Below are 22,035 nucleotides of genomic sequence, written 5' to 3'. Positions count from 1 at the left end.
AGCCTTTGTACAGTGGGGCAAAAAAGTATTTAGTCAGCCACCAATTGTGCAAGTTTTCCCACTTAAAAAGATGAGAGGCCGGTAATTTTCATCATAGGTACACTTCAACTATGACAGGCAAATTGAGGAAAAAAATCCAGAAAATCACATTGTAGGATTTTTAATGAATTTATTTGCAAACTCATTAAAAATCCTACAATGTGATTTTCTGGAGAGAAAAAAATCTCATTTTGTCTGTCATAGTTGAAGTGTAACTATGATGAAAATTACAGGCCTCTCATCTTTTTAAGTGGGAGAACATGCACAATTGGTGGCTGACTAAATACTTTTTTGCCCCACTGTATCTAACTATTTATGTTGACATTATACGTTGTTTTAGATATATTATTTGAAGCAGCTCTTCTACATACATAATAGAGATTTTTTTTAGAAAACATTTTAAACGGAAATGTTACATACGTACATTTATAAGAGGGTGTAAGTGATCGCCTTAGAGACTTAATCATTTACATGTCCAGATGAATCATCATCAAAACAAGCAGTAATATGCATTGTAACCTGTGGGTGTCACTGTGGGTTTAGATACAAGTTTCTGAAAGGCCCTATGCTATTTTATTAAACGTATTGATGGGAAAAAAATACCCTCAGACAGATCTCAGCACAGATGGGTTAATTTTAAAGTAACTATCAGATTTGTATATTTCAACTGCAACATGGAACAGTTGGTCTTTCCTAGTTAAACATGCAGTTAATATACAAAATACCACATAGTAGACAATTGTTTTACTGTTTGAAGGGAGCATTTGATTTTGTATTTATTGTTTTAAGGTTTTAGATGGGATTCTTCTTTACTGAGGTTAAATGGACAATAATTGTGTTTTTTAATCTCTTTATGTTTCTCATTGCATCTCTTCTTCCTTGGTTATTCCAGTAAGGCTCTTTGGGCTACCCTGGGGGTTCAGGTCCAGGTTCTGCTGGTTCAGGTTCTGCTGGTTAAGCCTCTACTGGTTCGGCCTCTGCTGGTTCAGTGTCTACTGGTTCAGGCTCTGCTGGTTCAGGCTCTGCTGGTTCAGCCTCTGCTGGCTCTGGCTCAGGCTCTGCTGGTTCAGGCTCTTCTGCTGCTTCTTCTGCAAGTTGGGGCTCTGCTGGTTCAGCCTCTGCTGGCTCTACTGGTTCAGGATCTACTGGTTCAGGCTCTGCTGGTTCAGCCTCTGCTGGCTCTACTGGTTCAGGTTCTACTGGTTCAGGCTCTGCTGGCTCTGGCTCTACTGGTTCAGGCTCTGCGGGTTCAGGTTCTACTGGTTCAGGCTCTGCTGGTTCTACTGGCTCAGGTCCTGCTGGCTCAGATTCTGCTGGTTCAGGCTTGGCTGGTTCAGCCTCTGCTGGCTCTGGCTCTGCTGGTTCAGGCTCTGCTGGTTCAGGCTCTTCTAATGGCTGAACCTCTGCTGGTTCAGCCCCTGCTGGCTCTGGCTCTGCTGGTTCAGGCTCTGCTGGTTCAGGCTCTTCTGCTGGCTGAGGCTCTGCTGGTTCAGGCTTTTCTACTGGTTCAGGCTCTGCTGGTTCAGCCTCTGCTGGCTCTGACTCAACTGGTTCAGGCTCTTCTACTGGCTGAGTTTCTGCTGGTTCAGGCTCCGCTGACTCAGGCTCTACTGGTCCAGGCCCTGCTGTTTCAGGCTGTGCCGGTTCAGGCTGTACTGGTTCAGGCTCTTCGGCTGGCTGAGGCTTTGCAGGTTCCCGCTCTAATGGTTCAGGCTGTTCTGGTTGTTCAGATGAACCACTTCCTGGATTTCTGTTTATCTCAATGATGTTATGGATGAGGTCTGGACTGGGGAAGTCCATGCTGATTACCCCCAAGCAGTCTGGTTTGTTAGAGCCTGTCTGTAGTTCAACTATGAGCTTATTGAGCTGACCATTAACCACTTTGGCCACAGTTTTAGGGCCTTTGAAAATGGCTGTGGCGGAGGAATCGGTCAGTGCCAATGCATGACCACAATTCTCTTCAGCTTCTTTCAGATGTTTTGTGATCTTCTTCATCTTGTTTTCAATGTCTTTGAATGTGAAGTCGCCTGTGACAAAAGTGTCATGGTTAAGTGTTCCAACATTGAAATTGGTACTCTGCACGAAAATGATCTTCCCCCTTGCTTCTTGCATTTTGGGGACAAATATCTTTGTCCATACTCTATCTTCAGAATTCTCAATCAATGTTTTGATACATTTTCCAGCTTTTTTCATGCTTATTCCTTGCAGTGTCACTCTCAAAAGCACAGACTCACTTCCATGTTTGTCCAAGAACTCCCATAGAATGTTCAGCACCTCATGGAACTTGGTGTGTACTAAATGCCCATCCATGACATCAAGGATGTTGTGGAACATACTGGCCTCTACACGTATATCAAAGTACCGCAATCCTGCTTTCAGCTGGTTCTCCAAGGTCCAAGCCTGACACTGTGTAAGTGGTCCACCGTACAGAGTTAGGCTCTCATGAGTTCCGGGGATAGTAACAGCTGAAAGGAGTTTGTCATCAGGTATAGACTCCATCCACTTTTCCTGATAAGAGTTTTCATTAAGTGTTGAGTCATCACTAAAACCTGTATGTTCAGGTTCTGCTGGTGCAGGCTCTACTGATTCAGGCTCTTCTGAGTGCTCAGATGAACCACTCCCTGGTTTTCCATTGACCTCAATGATGTTATGGATGAGGTCTGGACTGGGGAAGTCCATGCTGATTACCCCCAAGCAGTCTGGTTTGTTAGAGCCTGTTTGTAGTTCAACTATGAGCTTATTGAGCTGACCATTAACCATTTTGGCCACAGTTTTAGGGCCTTTGAAAATGGCTGTGGCGGAGGAATCGGTCAGTGCCAATGCATGACCACAATTCTCTTTAGCTTCTTTCAGGTGTTTTGTGATCTTCTTCATCTTGTTTTCAAGGTCTTTGAATGTGTCGTCGCCTGTGACAAAAGTGTCATGGTTTAGTGTTCCAACATTGAAATTGGTACTCTGCACAAAGATGATCTTCCCCCTTGCTTCTTGCATTTTGGGGACAAATATCTTTGTCCATACTCTATCTTCAGAATTCTCAATCAATGTTTTGATACATTTTCCAGCTTTTTTCATGCTTATTCCTTGCAGTGTCACTCTCAAAAGCACAGACTCACTTCCATGTTTGTCCAAGAACTCCCATAGAATGTTCAGCACCTCATGGAACTTTGTGTGTACTAAATGCCCATCCATGACATCAAGGATGTTGTGGAACATACTGGCCTCTACACGTATATCAAAGTACCGCAATCCTGCTTTCAGCTGGTTCTCCAAGGTCCAAGCCTGACACTGTATAAGTGGTCCACCGTACAGAGTTAGGCTCTCATGAGTTCCGGGGATAGTAACAGCTGAAAGGAGTTTGTCATCAGGTATAGACTCCATCCACTTTTCCTTATAAGAGTTTTCATTAAGTGTTGAGTCGTCACTAAAACCTGAACCACAAGCAGTTGTGAAAATCCTAGAAGGGAAGAGACATAACATCACATTTCTGTCAACCTACATTAACTAAATGATCATGTAATTTTGCTTTCTTTGAATAACTCCAGTACCATGTGGCAAACGAGCCTAATGCAAGCAAATAACTCTTTACTTACAAAGAGAGAAGACATAGGCATAGAGGGAAGCCCATGGTTGTAGTATTTCCAATGAAGCCAATCTGGGAATGAAAAGAGCGGATGCACTTGTCCCATGAACTGTATAGTAATGACACACACAATACAAAAAGTGAACTTACAAAACTTTTTAATAACAATATCCCATGTTAAAATCCAAGCTGTATCCTATTCAAAAGCTATGTTACAAATACTGCTCTGTAATTTTCAATCAGCCAATTAGTCCATGATATATACTGAGTGTACAAAACTTTAGGAACATCTTCCTAATATTGAGTTGCACCCTCTTTTGCCCTCAGAACAGCCTCAATTCATCAGGACATGGACTACAAGGTGTCAAGTGTTCCACATGGATCATGTCGACTCCAATGCTTCCCAAAGTTGTGTCAAGTTGAACCATTCTTGACACACATGGGAAACTGTTGAGCGTGAAAACACCAGCAGCGTTGCAATTCTTGACACACTCAAACCGGGGCGCCTGGCACCTACTACCTTACCCTGTTCAAAGGCACTTAAATATTTTGTCTTGCCCATTTACCTTGTGAATGGCACACATACATATTCCATTTCTCAATTGTCTCAGGTTAAAGAAAGATTTTTATTCCTTGTCTCCTCCCCTTCATCTACATTGAATTAAGTGGATTTAACAGGTGACATCAACAAGGGAACATAGCTTTCACCTGGATACACCTAATGTTTTGTACACTCAGTGTATATATATTATAATTTTTTTGTCCATGATATTTCCTTACCTCTACAGGTGTTTAAGAGTCTTCTAATCCCCCAGTTTGTATCAAAGGTTGACAATGATCCTGTTCGTGGAACTGTCTATTGGATAACTGACTGTAAGACTATTAGGACTACACCCACACTGCTCTGTGGCTCACAAATGTACATAAAAGATATTAGGAATTTGCATCTTTCACTGTACCTGTCCTGCCCTAAGTCACACACTAATACATCTCATGATACTGTATTGCAATAAGTTAATATAGATTCCAAGGAATGCATAAAAGATGACGATGAGAGAGTTGTGGGACAATATGGCCTTGGAATGGTTTCTTTTAGCAATACAGAAACATTATGAGTAGACACAATAGTTAAACTGTAATGTTTGAGTACTGATCTCCCCTTTGATGATCATGGAAATACGAGCCAGTCATGAATGGGAGTATTTTCATATTGTAACACAGCCATCAGTGGCATGAAAGAAGCTATTCATTGCCATGTTTGATTTCAGGTAATACAACTTTTCAATTCTTATGACTCCTCAACAACAGGTACCAACCATGCTTGCATTCAACTTTTATTTTATATTTCGAATAGGCACTATTTATATGCAACAGTTTTTTTTAGGTTTGGCTTGATCATCCCCTACCAGATATGAGATGAGATGTCCTATCAAAAAAGTATCTCAGTGGACAAATTTGTTTCAAAGGGCATCAGTGGCGACCCGTCATTCAGGGCAGGTGGGGCACCTGTTTTTTTGGGGAGGGGGCTTTCCTGTTTTGCATGTTATTTTGACATTAATACATGTCACATATCAGTTTGCAAATAATGTAAAAAGATATATATCATTGAGTTAATAAAGCCGCATACAAACATGGTCTCTTTTTTGTTTTCTTGAGTAAGGGAGCTCCAAATTGCAGGTGTTTCAGCCTAGCTCAGTGCTTTCTGTGGTAGTGCGGCAAGCTAGCAGAAAATCCGGGACTTTGATGACAAAGTTTGATAACAAAATTTGCCCACGAAGGACCTCCGCGCCACCTTCCTGTTCAAGTAAGTATAGCACAACAAGGTGAGTCCAAAAATGTCTTGTATGCTGCTGCATAAATTATATGATATGCCAGGGAGATATGCATACTGTAGCTAAGAAAGTAATACTAAGTGTATGTTGTGTATCAAGCTGTTCGTAGCCCATGTGCCTCACCACACAATCAACCTGATTGTAAGAGATGCTCTGAAGGGGATGAAGCCCACCGTGGACAAAGTGAAAGCAGCTGCGGAATACTTCCACAGGAGCACAGTAGATGTTGAAAAACTAAAGTCTACACAGCGCCAGATGGGGATGCCTGAGCTGAGGCCTAAACAAGACTGCACTACAATGTGGAATTCAACATTTTATATGTTGAAGCGGTTTCTTGAGTCAAAGGATGCCATCATCTCTACCCTGGCCATTGTCAATGCACCTGTTGATGCTCTGACCCAAGAGGAATGGGAGGTGGTGGAGGAGGTGTGCAGAGTCCTGGAACCCTTTGAGCAGGTCACTGTGGAGATCAGTGGAGAGAGGTACAGTAAGCAGTTATTACTACATCATTATTTAATCTAGTATTATATATGTATATGAGCAGTAGATGAGAATGTAGTATCAGTAGATAAAAAAATGAACCTGAACTAATAAGTTACTATTCTCTCTTTTCAGCTATGTGACAGCATCAAAAGTGATACTCCTGTGTCAGGGTCTGCAGCGAATCACAGCCAGCCGCCAGAGAGAAGCAAATGTAACCACAGGACAGAGTTGACACCCTATGTTCATCAATGGACAGAAAGTTCCAAAGAATGGAATATAATCACGTGCTATCAGAAACCGCTGCACTTGACCCCAGGTTTAAGAAGTTAGCCGTCAGTGATGCCAGAGCGATTGATGAGGCTCTTCAAAGAATAACCTCAGCAGCAGGGAGGGACAGCCCCAGCAGTCAGCTGACTCAGGCACCAGGGCAACAGGAAGAAGAGGGAACAGATGGAGCAGAAGCACCAGCAGTAGTTCCACAAACGTCTGCTGTTTGGATGCTGTTTGACAAGAGAGCAACTGGGGATGCCGTACGAAGGAATCTCTCAGCAGATGCCATAACGGAGGCCCGATCCTATTTGGAGGAGCCCCAGATCCTCTGAGCTGGTGGAAGTACAAGGCCTCTGTCTACCCACGGCTTACTAAAGTCATGACAGGGAGACTCTGCATAGTGGCCACATCCGTTCCCTCTGAGATGGTCTTCTCGAAAACAGGACAAATAATTATTGAAAGAAGAAACTGTATCAGCCCCTCGAAAGAGAGGCAGCTTGCAATTCTGGATGCAAATCCCTCATAAAAGCAAAATATGGTCAGCATTGCTGTGTGCTTGCTAGTTATAACATGGCAATAAAGAAGAGAGAGAAAAGAGGGACCAGTTTAATGTTTTAAGTGTGATGCTGCAGTTTTGCAATATTGTATTATTATGTTGTTCAGATTGTATTCGTTTTGAATTGTTACATTTATATACACTTTGTTTATATACATTAAAAAAGTTATACTTTAAATGCACATGTGTAATAGCATCCTTCTTTTTTACATTTATTTAAATTTGTGGGATGCTGCAGTTTTGAAAATTGTTATTCATTTCCCTTTGATATGGTGCAATATTCTATTATGCTGTTCAGATTATATTCGTTTTGAATGGTTAGATTTATATGCACTTCGTTCATATACTGTAACGACACTGGGTTTATAAGCGTGGATATCGACTCAGCCGCTCGAGTATGCTTTTATGGCACAGTCGATAGCGCGCTGGACTCCGGGCTAGAAGATCAAGGGTTCGAGACCTGCTCCCTGCTTGTTTCATTACAATACATTAAAAAATTATACTTTAAATGCAAATGTTTAATAGCATTACTTTTCATAACAAACCAATGCATTTTTAAATACATTGTGGTTAAGGTAGAGTATGATTTCATTTAATAATTTAATTCTTATTGTTTTAACACCAATCACTTGGTGAGCCGAACGAGCCGGCTCACTGAAAAGAGCCGGAATGCCCATCACTACTGGAAAAATAGAGGTTGGTCTATGATGTGGTTCAATTTGTCTGGTTGGTTGTGTTCTGCTGTGCCACGTGACTTTGAGCGACTCAACTAGCCACCTGTCATGCGCAACTGTTGCACTTTGTCCACTTTGTGATTGAAGAGCGGAGCAGAGGTTGAAGAACCCATCGACTAACTGTTACCTGGACTAGGCTAATTTTAACGGTCTATTTGAGCCTTTTGACATTATGCATTTACTACAAGGTTAGCAGATAAAGGTAGTTATCCACAGTCTCAGTACAGCACGGTCCACAAATACAGCAAGTGAGCTAACTAGCTTGCTAGCTAATCCTCTGGTTCTACAAGATGTCTATGAGAACACTTCCTCTAGTTTTTATTAACCTCGGCGGAGAAATGCTCTATATTCTGGACCAACGTCTTCAAACTCAGAATACCGCCGATGATAATACACAGAAAGGTAGTCTGTAACTAGATTATCATAGCTAGCTACTGAAGGCATGTTAGCTGCGCACACAGTAGGCTCCCAATTAATCCTAACCCTTTCTAATTAGCCTAACTAGTTAGATGACTAACCTCAGTCACACATGAATAGGGGAAACCTATTCATCTGGGCCAGGGGTAGACAGCCCTGGTCCTGGAGTGCCACTTCATGTTTTGATATAACCAACCTGGAAGACCAGGTGTTGAATTCAGACGATCATTGAACTGATCAATTAGCTCAGTTGGTCAGGTGTGGTGCCTAGTTGAAACTAAATCCTGCAGTATCTGCAGCACTCCAGGAACAGGGTTGCCTACCCCTGATCTGGTCAATTCTATGGTAACGGAGTGATGCTGAGACTCAGATTTTGTGCTTTAAAATGTATGTCAAACAAAAACCAATGATTGCAAAGTTAAACAAACAATAAAGCACTATGCACAATGACTACTGTTAACAATTTCAACATAATATTTTACAAAAACACAGTTGCAGAACGGTGTAGATGTAAAGTTTGGTAACAGAATGAATTTTTGTTCTGTCATTTTGTTACCAAACTGTGCATCTGCACAGTTCAAGTAAAAAAAAAAAGTCTCAGCATCACTCTGTTACCATGTCACTCTGTTACTTTGCCAATCTTTAAATGTATGAGTTAATTGCAAGTATCTTTGGTGTAGTAGCAGTTTGAATTTAACCATCCCCCCCCTCAACATATTATATATTTTTCCTCCTTAACATATTTATTTCCCTAAACTTCATTTTATTGCAGGTGTATGGTCAGATGACGACAGAAAAAGAGGTATTTTCCTAGCCAGTCACATCCCTCTCCCCATGTATCCTAGCTGTAGCCTGTATTCTGTACTACTGTACTATTAGTCAGTGTAGCCCCAGGTCCAGTACATTAGTGAAAAATGGTACTGGTTCAGAAAGCTTGTTATACAAGACAGCACTGCAATTCTATGATGTTCAACAATCGTATATATTGGGCATGTGTTGAATTTATCAAATTAATTATTGCTGTCACATTTGCAAAATGTTTGGATTCCTTTCTGTGCCTCCATGTTATCACCTTTATTTTGAATCACCTAAAATGCATTCATAACCAAATTGACTTTTTTTTACATTTTTCTTTTGTTCAAGTCCTTAATAAATTAACTGTTTCTGTCTGTCCTATCATGTCTATAGTTATGAATGACATCATAGCCACCATGTTCAGTAAGGCCTTTATGGAGGAACTGCTGAAGCCTCAGGACCTCTACAGTAATAGGGCTCTGAGAACAGTGCTAACACGACTAGCCCATGCCTCCATCATGAGGCTCAACCCTGCCAGCATGGATAGGGTAGGCAACATACAGTAGACTAGAGGCCCAAATTCAAATAATCCAAGTTTAGAAATTACTTGATAATTTAAAGCCTCCATGTAGTCTGTTTACTGTAAATCATCACTGTATGGCTAATAAATCACTTTATTTCATGAAAATAACTCAAAATATATTTTGTTGCCAGTGAATTTACATACACAGCCCTGATTGGTGGATTGAATCAACTCTACCCCGCTTACCCCTTCAAAGTAGGAGGATACATATGCAAATAAAAGATGACTGGTCATTGGTCAGAATAATCAGATCAGATTGTGACGCTATGGGCCAAAAACTCCATCCCACCTGAGCAGACTGAAATTATTTTCAAAAAGCTCTTGCACTAAAAGGCATTATCATCATTTTCACAATTTCAGAGTGTTACATCGACCTCATAGGGTGCAGAATAAAAAAAGGGAGGAAAATACGTTTTTGACTGCACTGCCACTTTCAATCTGCCCCTTTTAAATCAGCTGTGTAGTGCTAGGAGAAAAACTAAAGCTGTGTTCGAATACCCATACTAACATACTGTGTACTATACTTAATGAGTATATACTACATACTATATTAGTTTATTTTAGTATACTGTAAACGAACGGTATCATTTCAGTTGAGCGTACTAGAGCTTCGCCTGTCTACTGGAAGTTGGTACTGTTGCTATGAAACCTCTTGCTAGCTTGTTAGCATAACAAATGACTAGCTAAACATATTATGATTTCGGTTGTGTTCGTAAATTCAGTCCGGAGTGCCAGAGTGTACTCTAGGCATTCGTAAATCTATAGCGAATCTAGAACAGACTCTGTTCATAAATTCGGAACATTCAGAGAGCGCACACTGGAAGCTCTGGCCGAGGGTTGATCTGAGCGTTCAACGAAAGTCAAGTACCCAAGCTAACTGGCTAACATTGGCTTGCTACTTCCAGACACAAATGAGACTGAGAACACCTCACTCTGACTATTTTACTCGCCCTAGCAGAGCTGGTTAGGCTGTTTTCATGTTGTCTAGAGCGTTGATGACTAACTATGCTGCTGGCAACGAATTTTTTTGCCAACGTTTACTAACACCGGCCATATTCAACGGGTGTTGAGTGTTCGTAAATTCATCAGTTATTCTGGGCGAGAGTGCTCTGAAATCGGAGTAGAATGATGTGAATAATCAAGTCAATAAACGTTGGGTAGTTAGTTAGATAGCAGATAGCCAATAATACTGCCTGGCAAGTTGGATGTATTTGTAGCCAACTAACGTTAGGTAGCTAACGTTAGCTAACATATCGGTACCTACTGCTGTAATGCTATGCGGTTCGTAAGGATAGCGTAGCTAACAAATTGTCAGCCAACACAACGTGTAATGTAACTTATTAGAAAAGTCATTACTTTTTTACATTGCTCAACATTTAAACATTTTCATAGTTGGTTAAAGCAATGCATTTGTATCCGCTTTTGTAGGACTTCGGCTACATATTTTCTGCCATTTTCTTCAAATCTGAAAACGTGACACCATGCCCATTTTTGGAAGAATAGCATTATGGGCCATAAAAGCACGGCAATAGTGTCCACTGCATGTATACTTCGAATTTTGGCGAATTTAGTACGACATCCAGAAACTTTTGGCATGCTAACTATATCCATACTATGACCAATAAGCATACTAAACTCAGCAAAAAAAGAAACGTCCTCTCACTGTCAACTGCGTTTATTTTCAGCAAACTTGACGTGTAAATATTTGTATGAATATAACAAGATTCAACAACTGAGACATAAACTGAACAAGTTCCACAGACATGGAATAATGTGTTCCTGAACGAAGGGGTGGTTAAAATCAAAAGTAACAGTCAGTGTCTGGTGTGGCCACCAGCTGCATTAAGTACTGCAGTGCATCTCCTCCTCATGGACTACACCAGATTGGCTAGTTCTTGCTGTGAGATGTTACCCCACTCTTCCACCAAGGCACCTGCAAGTTCTCTGACATTTCTGGAGGGAATGGCCCTAGCTCTCACCCTCTGATCCAACAGGTCCCAGATGTGCTCATTGGGATTGAGATCCGGGCTCTTCGCTGGCCATGGCAGAACACTGACATTCCTGTCTTGCAGGAAATCACGCACAGAACGAGCAGTATGGCTGGTGGCATTGTCATGCTAGAGGGTCATGTCAGGATGAGCCTGCAGGAAGGGTACCACATGAGGGAGGAGGATGTCTTCCCTGTAACGCACATCGTTGAGATTGCCTGCAATAACAACAAGCTCAGTCCGATGATGCTGTGACACACCGCCCCAAACCATGACGGACCCTCCACCTCCAAATTGATCCCGCTCCAGAGTACAGGGCTCGGCGTAACGCTCATTCCTTCGACGATACACGCGAATCAGACCATCACCCCTGGTGAGACAAAACCGCGACTCGTCAGTGAAGTGCACTTTTTGCCAGTCCTGTCTGGCCCAGCGACGGTGGGATTGTGCCCATAGGTAATGTTGTTGCCGGTGATGTCTGGTGAGGACCTGCCTTACTACAACAGGCCTACAAGCCCTCAGTCCAGCCTCTCTCAGCCTATTGCGGACAGTCTGAGCACTGATGGAGGGATTGTGTGTTCCTGGTGTAACTCAGGCAGTTGTTGTTGCCATCCCGTACCTGTCCCACAGGTGTGATGTTGGGATGTACCGATCCTGTGCAGGTGTTGTTACACGTGGTCTGCCACTGCGAGGACGATCAGCTGTCCGTCCTGTCTCCCTGTGGCGCTTTCTTAGTCGTCTCACAGTACGGACATTGCAATTTATTGCCCTGGCCACATCTGCAGTCCTCATGCCTCCTTGCCGCATGCTTAAGGCACGTTCACGCAGATGAGCAGGGACCCTGGGCATCTTTCTTTTGGTGTTTTTCAGAGTCAGTAGAAAGGCCTATTTAGTGTCCTAAGTTTTCAGAACTGTGACCTTAATTGCCTACCGTCTGTAAGCTGTTAGTGTCTTACCGACTGTTCCACAGGTGCATGTTCATTAATTGTTTATGGTTCATTGAACAAGCATGGGAAACAGTGTTTAAACCCTTTACAATGAAGATCTGTGAAGTTAATTGGATTTTTTCTAATTATCTTTGAAAGACAGGGTCCTGAAAAAGGAATGTTTCTTTTTTTGCTGGGTTTATATACCTAATTCACATCACTAATAGTGCGGTTAGTATGAGTATTCGAACACAGCTTAAATGTGAAACATTGCGGCCTATCCCTTTTACTCTCGACCACTAGGCCCGTCAACAGACCCCTTTCAAATATGAGTAGATTAGAAAATACTGGTCATGCCATCTTATTTGGCATTCAACGTACTGTAATTTGTGTTTTCTTTTGTCTGCTGTTTTCTGCATAGCTTTATGAATTGATGGTGATGGCTTTCAAATATCAACTCCTGCTGTGTCCACGTCCCAGAGACCTGCTGATTATTTCATACAATCACATAGACGCCATCCGGGAGTTTGTGAGAGACACCCCCAGTGTTCTCAACCAAGTGGACGAGACACACCGAAAGATCATTGAGGTACGGACCTGTCACTGGCACTCTATTCCCTATATAGTGCACTTCTTTTGATGAGGGCCCATATGGCATTTTTTATTTTCTTTTATACAAAAAAGTATCATGTTCGAGTGATCTGTGTACATGCTCGCAACAAAAAGCCCTGTAGCAGAGAGCTATACACTGATGTCAGGACCTTGACAAACTTAGCACTGAGTAAGTGTTGACAACGACAACACAAGATTGATGGCTATAGCTATACTCAACAAGTATATTATTCCTCTGGGTTATTCTATCTAGCTCTGTTTGTGACATTTTACCTTGCCTCTCAAGCTTGCTATGTAATCAATCTTCTGACACCTGTGATGATGTAGACAATAGCCATCTGATTAGGTGTTTCCTAATTTACATGAGCTGCATCTGGAGTCAGATGTGATCTTATTTCTGGTCAAAAGTAGTGCAATTTTGTAGGGAATTGGGTGCTATTTGGGACGCAACCTGATTCATTGTGACAGATTACATGCATGCTTTACCTAAACTACAAAAATATGGCCTTTGCTGTCTCGCCCACATCCTGCTTGTAATGCCAAGCTAAGTCTGATGTATCCTTTTCTACTCTTCCTGTTTGTTAAAGGTGTACACACCCTTGTCTGATGGGGAATTTCAACTCCTCCGACAAACGCTTCTCATATTTCTTCAAGACATGCATGTCAGGGTAAGTCCCTTTTTATCTTTATCGGCTGTTGAAAACTAAATGTTTCTGTATAATTTTTTTTTTTTAAATCCATACAAAAAAAGTGTATTTTGACCGATTCTGCTGTTGACAAAAACAAAAACAAATATGAATGTTGTCTCTGACAGGTATCACTTTTCCTCAAGGATAAAGTGCAGAATCCCAATGGACGCTTTGCTCTCTCGACCACAGGCCCAGTGCCCCATGGGACAGAAGTGCCAGGGTTAATCAGGTAATCTATTTGGCAGTAGCCAATGTGGAGTCTCCAGAAAACGCTAAGATCTGGTTTTCAGGGATATAGTATTTTCAACCTACCTCCCATTTCCCCTGAAAAAACTGAAGTGGGAACTCCGCTCAGACATCTTTCTATACCTGCTACGTTAGGTTAACTTGGCAGTAACGCGACGGAGGTGTTAAACATATTTCAACCGCTAGTTAGCGGATCAACTACCTGGTCTCCATGAGTAGTGACTGAGAGGTCATATAGATATTCATTGTAAAGGCCAAGAGGAATTGTATTGACGGTCATGCATTGCATGCTACAGTTAGTGGTAGTATTTTGCTAGTCTGTTCCTTTTTTTACTAGTTCCCTTTTAGATGCGTTTCAACCTGAAGACATCAATGTAACCAATCTGAATTCAGGGTTTCATCTCTGACTTCCTGTTATCACAGGATGTTTAGTAGCAATGGGAAGGAGTGGAAGAGATGGGAGTTCCCCACTGGAGGCAGTTACACCAGCTCCATCCGAGTGGGCTCCTTTGAGCGGTTTGGAGATAGAGTCACCCGAATTGGGACAAATATGTAAGTAACTACCTACTGCACCTGGCATGGAGGCTCGACCATTAAACATCAGAGTCGGAAATCTATATTAGCTGTTTGTTTTAAATCGATATGTATCTGTTGAATTCTAACAGGTACAGTGTGACTCAACCAGAAGAAACTCACACATCCAAGAACTACTCTCAAAAGGTTGAACTCTGAACACACTTCATTCCACTTAAAGTGCCCTCATTTTTGTCATCAGGCAGTATGTATCATGCATCTCAACGTAGGGGTGCTGATTTAGGATCAGTTTAGCCTTTTAGATTACATTGAATAAGACTACATGGACAGGTAGGACCTGATCCTAGCACTCCTACTCTGAGAGACTTGATCCATACAACCCCAGGTGTGCATGCTTACAAGCACAGTAAAGACTGCCCTCTTGAGGCACCAGCACTTACTGTACATTTGAGTCATTTAGCAGACACTGTTATCCAGAGCAACTTGCATGAATTTTTTCTACTTTTTCATAATGGTCCAACATGAAAATTGAACCCACAACCTTAGCGTTGCAAGCGCCAAGCGCCATGCTCTACCAGCTGATCCACATGGGGGGCAGTAAACCCAAGTAACCCAATCTGCAACCGAAATGGCACCCTATTCCCTATATAGTGCCATTTGGGATGCATACCCACTATATATACTTATTATTTCACAGGCAAACTCTGAACCCAACCCCCTGGCCAAAGAGGAGCTGCACCTGCTGGCTCGACTGCTGGGTGGAATGAAGGTTCAGAACCGAAACACTGAAACAGGGTTCCGGGTCAACCTCTTTGCCACAGACCAAGAAGAAGAGGAGGCGTGAGTTCTCTTTCACTACTAGTGCCTTAGTTCTTTGTTTAACAGTGGTTGTGATGCATATTGCAGCATCTTGATCATCTATAATTTGGTTTGATCAGAGCAAGTAATTGGTATATGTGAAGGAATGATCTTTGTCTTCTACAGTGGAGCATCAGGAACGAATGGGGATCAGTCATTCCAAGTGATTAATATTCAAGCAACACAGGTATGATGGTATTGAGTAATTTCATAGCAATTACACACACCGAATGCGACCTGCCGTTCATCTGGCGTTTGTTCGCCGCAGTATGTGTTTTAGGGACTGTCTGACTGCTGATATTTTCAAGCGTTTCTACATGTAGATCAGTTTGCAAATTACGGCTGGCACTCTGTTCAGAGGTGCTAAGTACTCTCGGCAGGCAACCTAGCATCAGACTGACAAACCAAAGATCACCATGTCATTGGTGTGTATTCCTGCTCAGCTCTCATTTACAATCTCCACTAAAACCCCTTTAAGCTCAACAGCATATCTGTATCAAGCAACAATTGTAGTTCATTATTGTACTGATTATGCATCAAATGAAGTGGGGGTTTTTCCCCTCTCAGGACGTGCAAGTCAACACAGAACTGGCTCGGATCGCGGGAGAGTTTACCGGGGAGCCTGAACAGACTGAATCGCCAGAGGGACCAAGCAACAAGGGGGATGACCTGCTGGCCATGATGGATGAACTTATTGAACTATAATGTTGATTATGATGAGGTTTTGGTGGGTAGAGCTGTACAATCAGTATTGTAGTTTGGGCAAGATGCCTATTGTAGTTTGGGTGCTTAATGTTACTGTGGTTATCCACTATACTGGAGCTGGTCAATCAATGCTTACATACACAAACTCAACATTACCTCTTAGGCCCGTTTGTTGGACAAAAGTTGAATCACGTATTACTTTAGTCAATCTTTTCATCCTTCTGGTGGTGCTATTTTGGTTTGTAGATTACATTTTAAAACGAGTGCAAAAAGGGAAGTATAAGACTGTAAAAATAAATGAAAATTATTGTAGATATGAATAGCTGTTATGTTGTATATTTGTAATGTAGATGATTCTATGAAGAAAATCTTGTGTATATAGAGAATATTTATATATAGTATGTATGAGTTTTATTTTTGTATTCGGTGGCACTTCATATTTTGGTAAATGATCTACCAGTCATTGAATATAAGAAGCAGTTGTCTTCAATAAACCAACACTCAAGCATCTTTTTCCACATTTGTATTTTTGTAGATTTGCACAGATCATGTTATTTTCTGAAGGATCCACAGATCGCCAGCAGGGGGAGTAGTAACAACATGCCAGCAGAGCCATGTATTTCTAAAAACATGTTTTCTTGTTAAGTCATGTTCTTACAAACATAGATGGTGTTACAGTACAAAACAGCCTTTGTTTGTTACAAAAACAAATGTGTAAATCCACAAAAAAAAGCAACTTTTCTGTTTCATGAGGTGTGCAACCAAGGGAAGCTACACTACATAACTAAAAGTATGTGGACACCTGCTTGACGAACATCTCATTCCAAAATTATGGGCATTCATAAGGAGTTGGTCCCCTCCCTTTGCTGCTATAACAGCCTCCACTCTTCTGGGAAGGCTTTCCACTAGATGTTGGAACATTGTTGCGAGGATGTTGCTTCCATTCAGCCATAGGAGTAATGTCGGGCACTGATGTGGGCGATTAGGCTTGGCTTGCAGTTGGTGTTCCAATTCATCCCAAAGTTGTTCAATGGGGTTGAGGTCAGGACTCTGCGAGATGGTGAAGCGAGCTTTACACCACTCCAGTCGACGGTTAGCATTGTGCATAGGGATCTTAGGCTTGTGTGCGGCTGCTCAGCCATGGAAACCTATTTCATGAAGCTCTCAACGAACAGTTCTTATGCTGACATTGCTTCCAGAGGCAGTTTGGAACTCGGTAGTGAGTGTTGCAACCGAGGACTAATGATTTTTACGCGCTTCAGCACTCTGCGATCCTGTTCTATGAGCTTGTGTGGCCTACCACTTCTCGACTGAGCCGTTGTTGCTCCTAGACGTTTCACCTCACAATAACCACTTATAGTTGACGAGGGCAGCTCTAGCAGGGAAGAAACTTGACGAACTGACTTGCTGGAAAGGTGGCATCCTATGACGCCACCACACTGAAAGTCACTGAGCTCTTCAGTAAGGCCATTATACTGTTTGTCTATGGAGATTGCATGGATGTGTGCTCGATTTTATACACCTGTCAGCCGAATCCACTAACTTGAAGGGGTGTCCACATACTTGTGTATATATAGTGTACGTAGATTTTAAGTGCCTATAATACTTTAAATAATGTGCGTAGAGTGAGTCTCAGAGCTCTTTGAGAAAGTCACCCCACTGAGGTTTTTCCTGGTCTTCCAGCCAGTGTGGGGGCCAGGTAGTTTTGACACTTGGTCTGTCCTTCATCATAGAGTAGTATGCTCTCAGTTTGGGGTAACGCTCTGCTGACAGCCCAGAGCGGAAGGAATAGGCAATGGTGGGGAAGACAAGGACATCAGCCAACGAGAAGGCTTTTCCTGCCAGGTAAGAGCCTGCCTCCATCTTCTGAAAGTATCCCTCCCACAGTTTAATTTCAATTGCAAGGTTATCTTTGTTCCTCTTGATAGCAGAGTCATGTCTCTCTCCCTGAGGGACATAATACTCATAGTAGACCACATCACTAAGTTTCTTGTAGAAGGTTTGGCCCTCAAACATGCGTTGGTACATCAGGGCCTGTTCGGCTAGACCCTCAGGGATCATCTGGGTCCCCTGGGACCTGAACTGGTTTTCCAAATACATGCATGCTCCATAGGACTCGTTCACTATGCAGTCCCCGTGTTTGAATGTAGGGAGCTGTGCCCGGGGGTTGAGGTCCATGACTATTGTAGATTTGTGCTCTTCTTTATCAAAGTCCAACAGCGTCTGGTTGTATCCCTGCAACATTTTCTCCTCCAGAGCGATCATAACCCGCCAGCACGGAACCGAGAAGGTGCACCAGAGAAGTGTCATGTTATTGGCCATGATTGTAGACACCGCGGAGAAAGAAGCGAGGAGTACTCGACTTGGTAGTGTTGTTCAAGACGTTGGCAAGTTACGAAATACATGGGCCCTGCGTGGCAGTTGGTGGTGACGTAGACGACACAGTTGTGAAACGTCATCAAACTGCTCCGGCGGTTTACTTTCATCCTCAAGTTTGCTCCGTTGACATGATTAGCTGCAAAGTTGTTCTCTAAGTACACTTAACCTTGGTTTCTCCTGAATGTAAACGAATCAACCAAAATGTACGCTCGCTTCTTAGCTTTGTGTAAAGTCAGTGTTATCTAGCTTCTGTTGTACCTTTAGTCCATCGCGCTACTACAACGACTTATCTAGCTTTGTCGCCTTCCATTGATCCTTTAGGATATTCTTTCTCTATGCTTAGTGACTTGACTTATATATACTTTAGTAACCCACCAAAGTAAAGATGTTGTGCTGTACCGTGAAACGTTTAGGAAACGAATCAATAACAAGGCTTTACATTTTATACACAGACCCTTTCCAGCCTCTCCATAGTCTTCCCTGGCTGTATCCTCAACCTAAGCAGGACCAATGGAGGTGTCCCATTCGATCAGGGAGCGCACCATAGCAGAGAACAGTCTAGTGATCCTTCTCCAGGGGCTTCAGGGGGAGGTGACCACCGTGGACCTGAGGGATGAAAGCACGGCGAGGGGACGTGTGGTCAACGTGGACGCCTTCATGAACGTGCGTCTGGAGGAGGTGATTTTTGGGTTGATTTTGGGGTAAAACAGATTTTTACATTTAGAAACAATAATGTTAAAGTACAAATAACTCAAGAGGATGACACATGTAAGTGTTAAATACACGTTTTTCCAATGTTCACTCATGGTGATGATGATAATGATATGTGTTGCACAATTAGATTTTATGTATTTATTTATTCTATGTGGATGCAGCAGCACATTCTTTAATCATCCAAGACGATTTCCCCCTTTGGTGACAATAAAGTATATCCTAATCCTTCCAATGTGGTCGACCACAGGTGCTGTACCGGGACCGTCGCGGCCAGCTCAGTCAGCTGGCCGATCTGTTTATCACGGCCAGGAACGTGCGCTACGTCCACATTCCCGACCACGTGGACATCATGGAGACCATACAGACCCAGCTGACCAGGATCAGACGCGTTCGCAACTTTGCCGGCAATAAAGGTGGCAGGAAGGAGTATCAAAAGAAAAAGAACTGAACTTGGAAGGGTGGAGGACGTTGTGTTGGCCCCAAGGGGCTGACCTGAGTTTCAGCTCCTTGTCACTCATGGTCACCTCAAACGTGTGGCTTGACAATCGGCAATGGAGTTGGCAAGAGCACAAACAGATCTGGGACCAGGCTATACTGAATTGATAAAATAATTGAACTTGAAGAGTGGTATTCTCATCCACCAGTTGGCTTTCTCTCTGTCTGTATGTGGTTGGCTAGCAATTGAACCAGGGGACGAGGTTAGAAGGGTGGAGGTTGTGTTGCCCCAAGGAGCCTTCCATTACCGCTCATTTCACATTGTGCAATTTCTCCTTGTTTCATTAATGAAATTGTGACTCCAGAACAGAAGAATATGAATTTGAATTGATTCTCACAAGTTACATGTGTCATCCTTGAGTCTTTATGTTCATAATGCTTTAACATTATAACTCACAGAGGGTGACAGGTTCTCCTCTTATCCAAGGAAAGAAAACAACTAAAGTTTAAGAATGTCAATAGTTGGCATTGTAAAGACTTTTCTTTGGTAAATAAAGAGTATTCTTTTGGATGCTTAAGTGTTTTTGATTCTCATTTTGCTCCATCTCTTGTTGAAATACTTTGAATAAACATTCCTTTTTTAAAGAAATCATTGCATTTTCAGAAAACAAAACTAATTGAGTAATTCCAAGCCATGTAGTCTTAAATGCTGTTTGGTAAGATGACAAGATGTGTGATTGCTATATTTTGTTAGTTAGATTGTCCTTTTGTCTTGGGGAAAACTGGTTTTGATATAGGCACAATGCAATTTGGTTTATTGTGAAACAATCAATCAGATGTATTTATAAAGCCCTTTTTAAACCAGCAGATGTCACAGTGCTGTACAGAAACCCAGCCTAAAATCCCAAACAGCAAGCATTTCAGATGTAAAAGCACACCATGTAAGTTACACATCTGTATACCATTATTTCATTACGTATACCTTTCGTCCCTTCCTTGAAGTGATCACAGACGGTTGATCCTGTAAGCTATGTATTGGTGTCCTTGCTTTCACCTGTCCAACTGTGTTAGATCTGTACTTATGAATTCAAGGAAGCAAGGAAATGTTTTAATTGTATAGAATTTGAACAGGAACCAATACATACAGCACACTACAGTGAGGGTGTGTTTGTGTGGGGGCAGTGTTTTCTCTACTGGACATGAACATGTCTGTGACCCAAATGGCACCCTATTCCCTATGTATTGCACTGAAGTGCAATATCCCTATGAGCTCTGGTGAAAAGTAGTGCACTATAAAGGGAATAGGGTGTAATTTGGGATGCAAACATGGCCAGGAGCCTTGGCTAGGATAGACCACAATGCCCATCTGTCTGAGGAACCAGCTCTCTGTCTCCCTCCCTACCCACAGGCCAGCCAGGGAAAAGATTACTTATGATCAATACCAGTCTGGATGAGGGGAAAAAAACAGGGCTGTTTCCAAACTTTAGCTCTCCCTCTCCCAAACAGAACCCACTCATAAAAGCCTTTTGGTTCACTCTTGAATGTGATTGGTGGACTGGCAGTCACGGAACCAGGATGGAACTTCTTGGGTCCAATGGCATAGAGAAACTAAGAGGAAGAAAGAAGTGTTTCCCTTGGAAATGACTTTCCTAAATGTTTCGATGGTGTTTGTGATTTAGAGGAATTTCTAAATGGGTATGTTATTTCTTAGCAGTGTCAGGAAGAGGACAGGTCTGACATAACACGTGTTGGCTGGAGAAGAAGATTAACGCTTGAGTTCAGATAGAGTTTCACCATTACCAGTCAGTTACATGTATAGAGTGTACTACAAAGGGGAGGAGATGAATTCACCTGGGGTCAATATGTCCCTACAGAATGTAGTACATATGGAAAGGGGGATACCTAGTCAGTTCAACTGAATACAACTGAAAAGTGTCTTCCGCATTTAACCCAACCCCTCTGAATCAGAGAGGTGGGGGGCTGCCATAATCGACATCCACGCGTCTTCGGCGCCCAGGTAACAGTGGGTTAACTGCCTTGCTCTGACAGAACGACATATTTTTACCTTGGTCAGCTCGGGGATTCGATCCAGCAACCTTTCGGTTACCTGCCCAATGCTCTAACCACTAGATAAAGAATGTAGTTACACCACTGGATCTCAGGAATTTCCCTATGCCGTTCCATTATTGTTAGTCGGGGACCTGTGGTCTGAGCTGTGGTGTGATTTTGGTTTTGAACCTTCTTTTAAAAAAACAAATGTTTTCTCTAAGACCAACCTTGAGAAACCTCTCAGTGACAACAACCACATAACTGCTTTTGAAAGCCACTGGACTGACTGCCACATCAACACTGTTTAGCTCAGAACAGTTCTTTACAGAGGAATTCAAAATAAACATTTTGGTTGTAAAAGCCCCTTGGAATAATAAGAAAAAATGGTTGTTTACCTCATCAATCTGAAATATGTGGACAAATCACTATGGTTTACACAACAAACACAAAGAACCACATAAAAAAACTTGTATGACTTTTATGGGGGTGTGAAACAGTTTATTTAAACCTTGCTAGGGACAAATTAATCCCTAAAACCATGTGCCTGTCTTAAATGGCATCCTATACCCTACACAGTGCACTACTTTTGACCAGGACCCATAGGGCTTATG

At 42.3% G+C, this 22,035-nt stretch overlaps 4 protein-coding genes across 8 annotated transcripts; 3 read left to right on the top strand and 1 right to left on the bottom strand.

The window, feature by feature from the left end:
- Positions 1-5,279: 5,279 nt before the first annotated feature.
- LOC139392457 (zinc finger BED domain-containing protein 4-like) lies at positions 5,280-6,932 on the top strand. The gene is made up of 3 exons (XM_071140451.1): positions 5,280-5,423; positions 5,551-5,933; positions 6,067-6,932. The coding sequence occupies exons 2-3, from the start codon at positions 5,614-5,616 to the stop codon at positions 6,164-6,166; spliced, it is 420 nt and encodes a 139-aa protein (XP_070996552.1). The 5' UTR covers positions 5,280-5,423; positions 5,551-5,613; the 3' UTR covers positions 6,167-6,932.
- A 676-nt stretch (positions 6,933-7,608) lies between these two features.
- LOC139392003 (organic solute carrier partner 1a) lies at positions 7,609-16,282 on the top strand. The gene is made up of 11 exons (XM_071139631.1): positions 7,609-7,896; positions 8,684-8,713; positions 9,100-9,254; positions 12,625-12,792; positions 13,403-13,483; positions 13,630-13,733; positions 14,174-14,302; positions 14,416-14,470; positions 14,982-15,124; positions 15,269-15,329; positions 15,710-16,282. Exons 1-11 carry the CDS (start codon positions 7,785-7,787, stop codon positions 15,845-15,847), a joined length of 1,176 nt encoding a protein of 391 aa, XP_070995732.1. The 5' UTR covers positions 7,609-7,784; the 3' UTR covers positions 15,848-16,282.
- Positions 16,283-16,357: 75 nt separating this feature from the next.
- Positions 16,358-18,252, bottom strand: LOC139392004 (glutathione S-transferase A-like). The gene has a single exon (XM_071139632.1). It carries the CDS (start codon positions 18,167-18,169, stop codon positions 17,480-17,482), a length of 690 nt encoding a protein of 229 aa, XP_070995733.1. The 5' UTR covers positions 18,170-18,252; the 3' UTR covers positions 16,358-17,479.
- On the top strand, positions 18,075-19,946 carry LOC139392005 (LSM10, U7 small nuclear RNA associated). 5 transcript variants are annotated; one of them, XM_071139637.1, is made up of 3 exons: positions 18,075-18,137; positions 18,679-18,904; positions 19,188-19,946. In XM_071139637.1, exons 2-3 carry the CDS (start codon positions 18,737-18,739, stop codon positions 19,386-19,388), a joined length of 369 nt encoding a protein of 122 aa, XP_070995738.1. In that variant the 5' UTR covers positions 18,075-18,137; positions 18,679-18,736; the 3' UTR covers positions 19,389-19,946. The 5 variants fall into 5 exon arrangements, with proteins under 5 accessions (XP_070995738.1, XP_070995737.1, XP_070995739.1 ...); XM_071139636.1 differs by having other exon boundaries at positions 18,095-18,213; XM_071139638.1 differs by lacking the exon at positions 18,075-18,137 and adding an exon at positions 18,290-18,429 and having other exon boundaries at positions 18,679-18,889; positions 19,188-19,940.
- Positions 19,947-22,035: the final 2,089 nt, after the last annotated feature.

This window comes from Oncorhynchus clarkii, chromosome 32 (assembly GCF_045791955.1).
Source record: "Oncorhynchus clarkii lewisi isolate Uvic-CL-2024 chromosome 32, UVic_Ocla_1.0, whole genome shotgun sequence".
Taxonomy (NCBI): Eukaryota; Metazoa; Chordata; class Actinopteri; order Salmoniformes; family Salmonidae; genus Oncorhynchus; species Oncorhynchus clarkii.
This window is presented reverse-complemented; position numbering and strand designations above follow the sequence as displayed.

Coding starts and splice junctions, on each gene's coding strand:
- LOC139392457 (XM_071140451.1), top strand. CDS start 5,614: ATGAAGCCCACCGTGGACAAAGTGAAAGCAGCTGCGGAATACTTCCAC. Junction 5,934..6,066: donor GTGGAGATCAGTGGAGAGAG/GTACAGTAAGCA, acceptor CTCTCTTTTCAG/CTATGTGACAGCATCAAAAG.
- LOC139392003 (XM_071139631.1), top strand. CDS start 7,785: ATGTCTATGAGAACACTTCCTCTAGTTTTTATTAACCTCGGCGGAGAA. Junction 7,897..8,683: donor CGATGATAATACACAGAAAG/GTAGTCTGTAAC, acceptor ATTTTATTGCAG/GTGTATGGTCAGATGACGAC. Junction 13,734..14,173: donor GAAGTGCCAGGGTTAATCAG/GTAATCTATTTG, acceptor CTGTTATCACAG/GATGTTTAGTAGCAATGGGA.
- LOC139392004 (XM_071139632.1), bottom strand. CDS start 18,169: ATGGCCAATAACATGACACTTCTCTGGTGCACCTTCTCGGTTCCGTGC.
- LOC139392005 (XM_071139637.1), top strand. CDS start 18,737: ATGGAGGTGTCCCATTCGATCAGGGAGCGCACCATAGCAGAGAACAGT. Junction 18,905..19,187: donor TGAACGTGCGTCTGGAGGAG/GTGATTTTTGGG, acceptor GGTCGACCACAG/GTGCTGTACCGGGACCGTCG.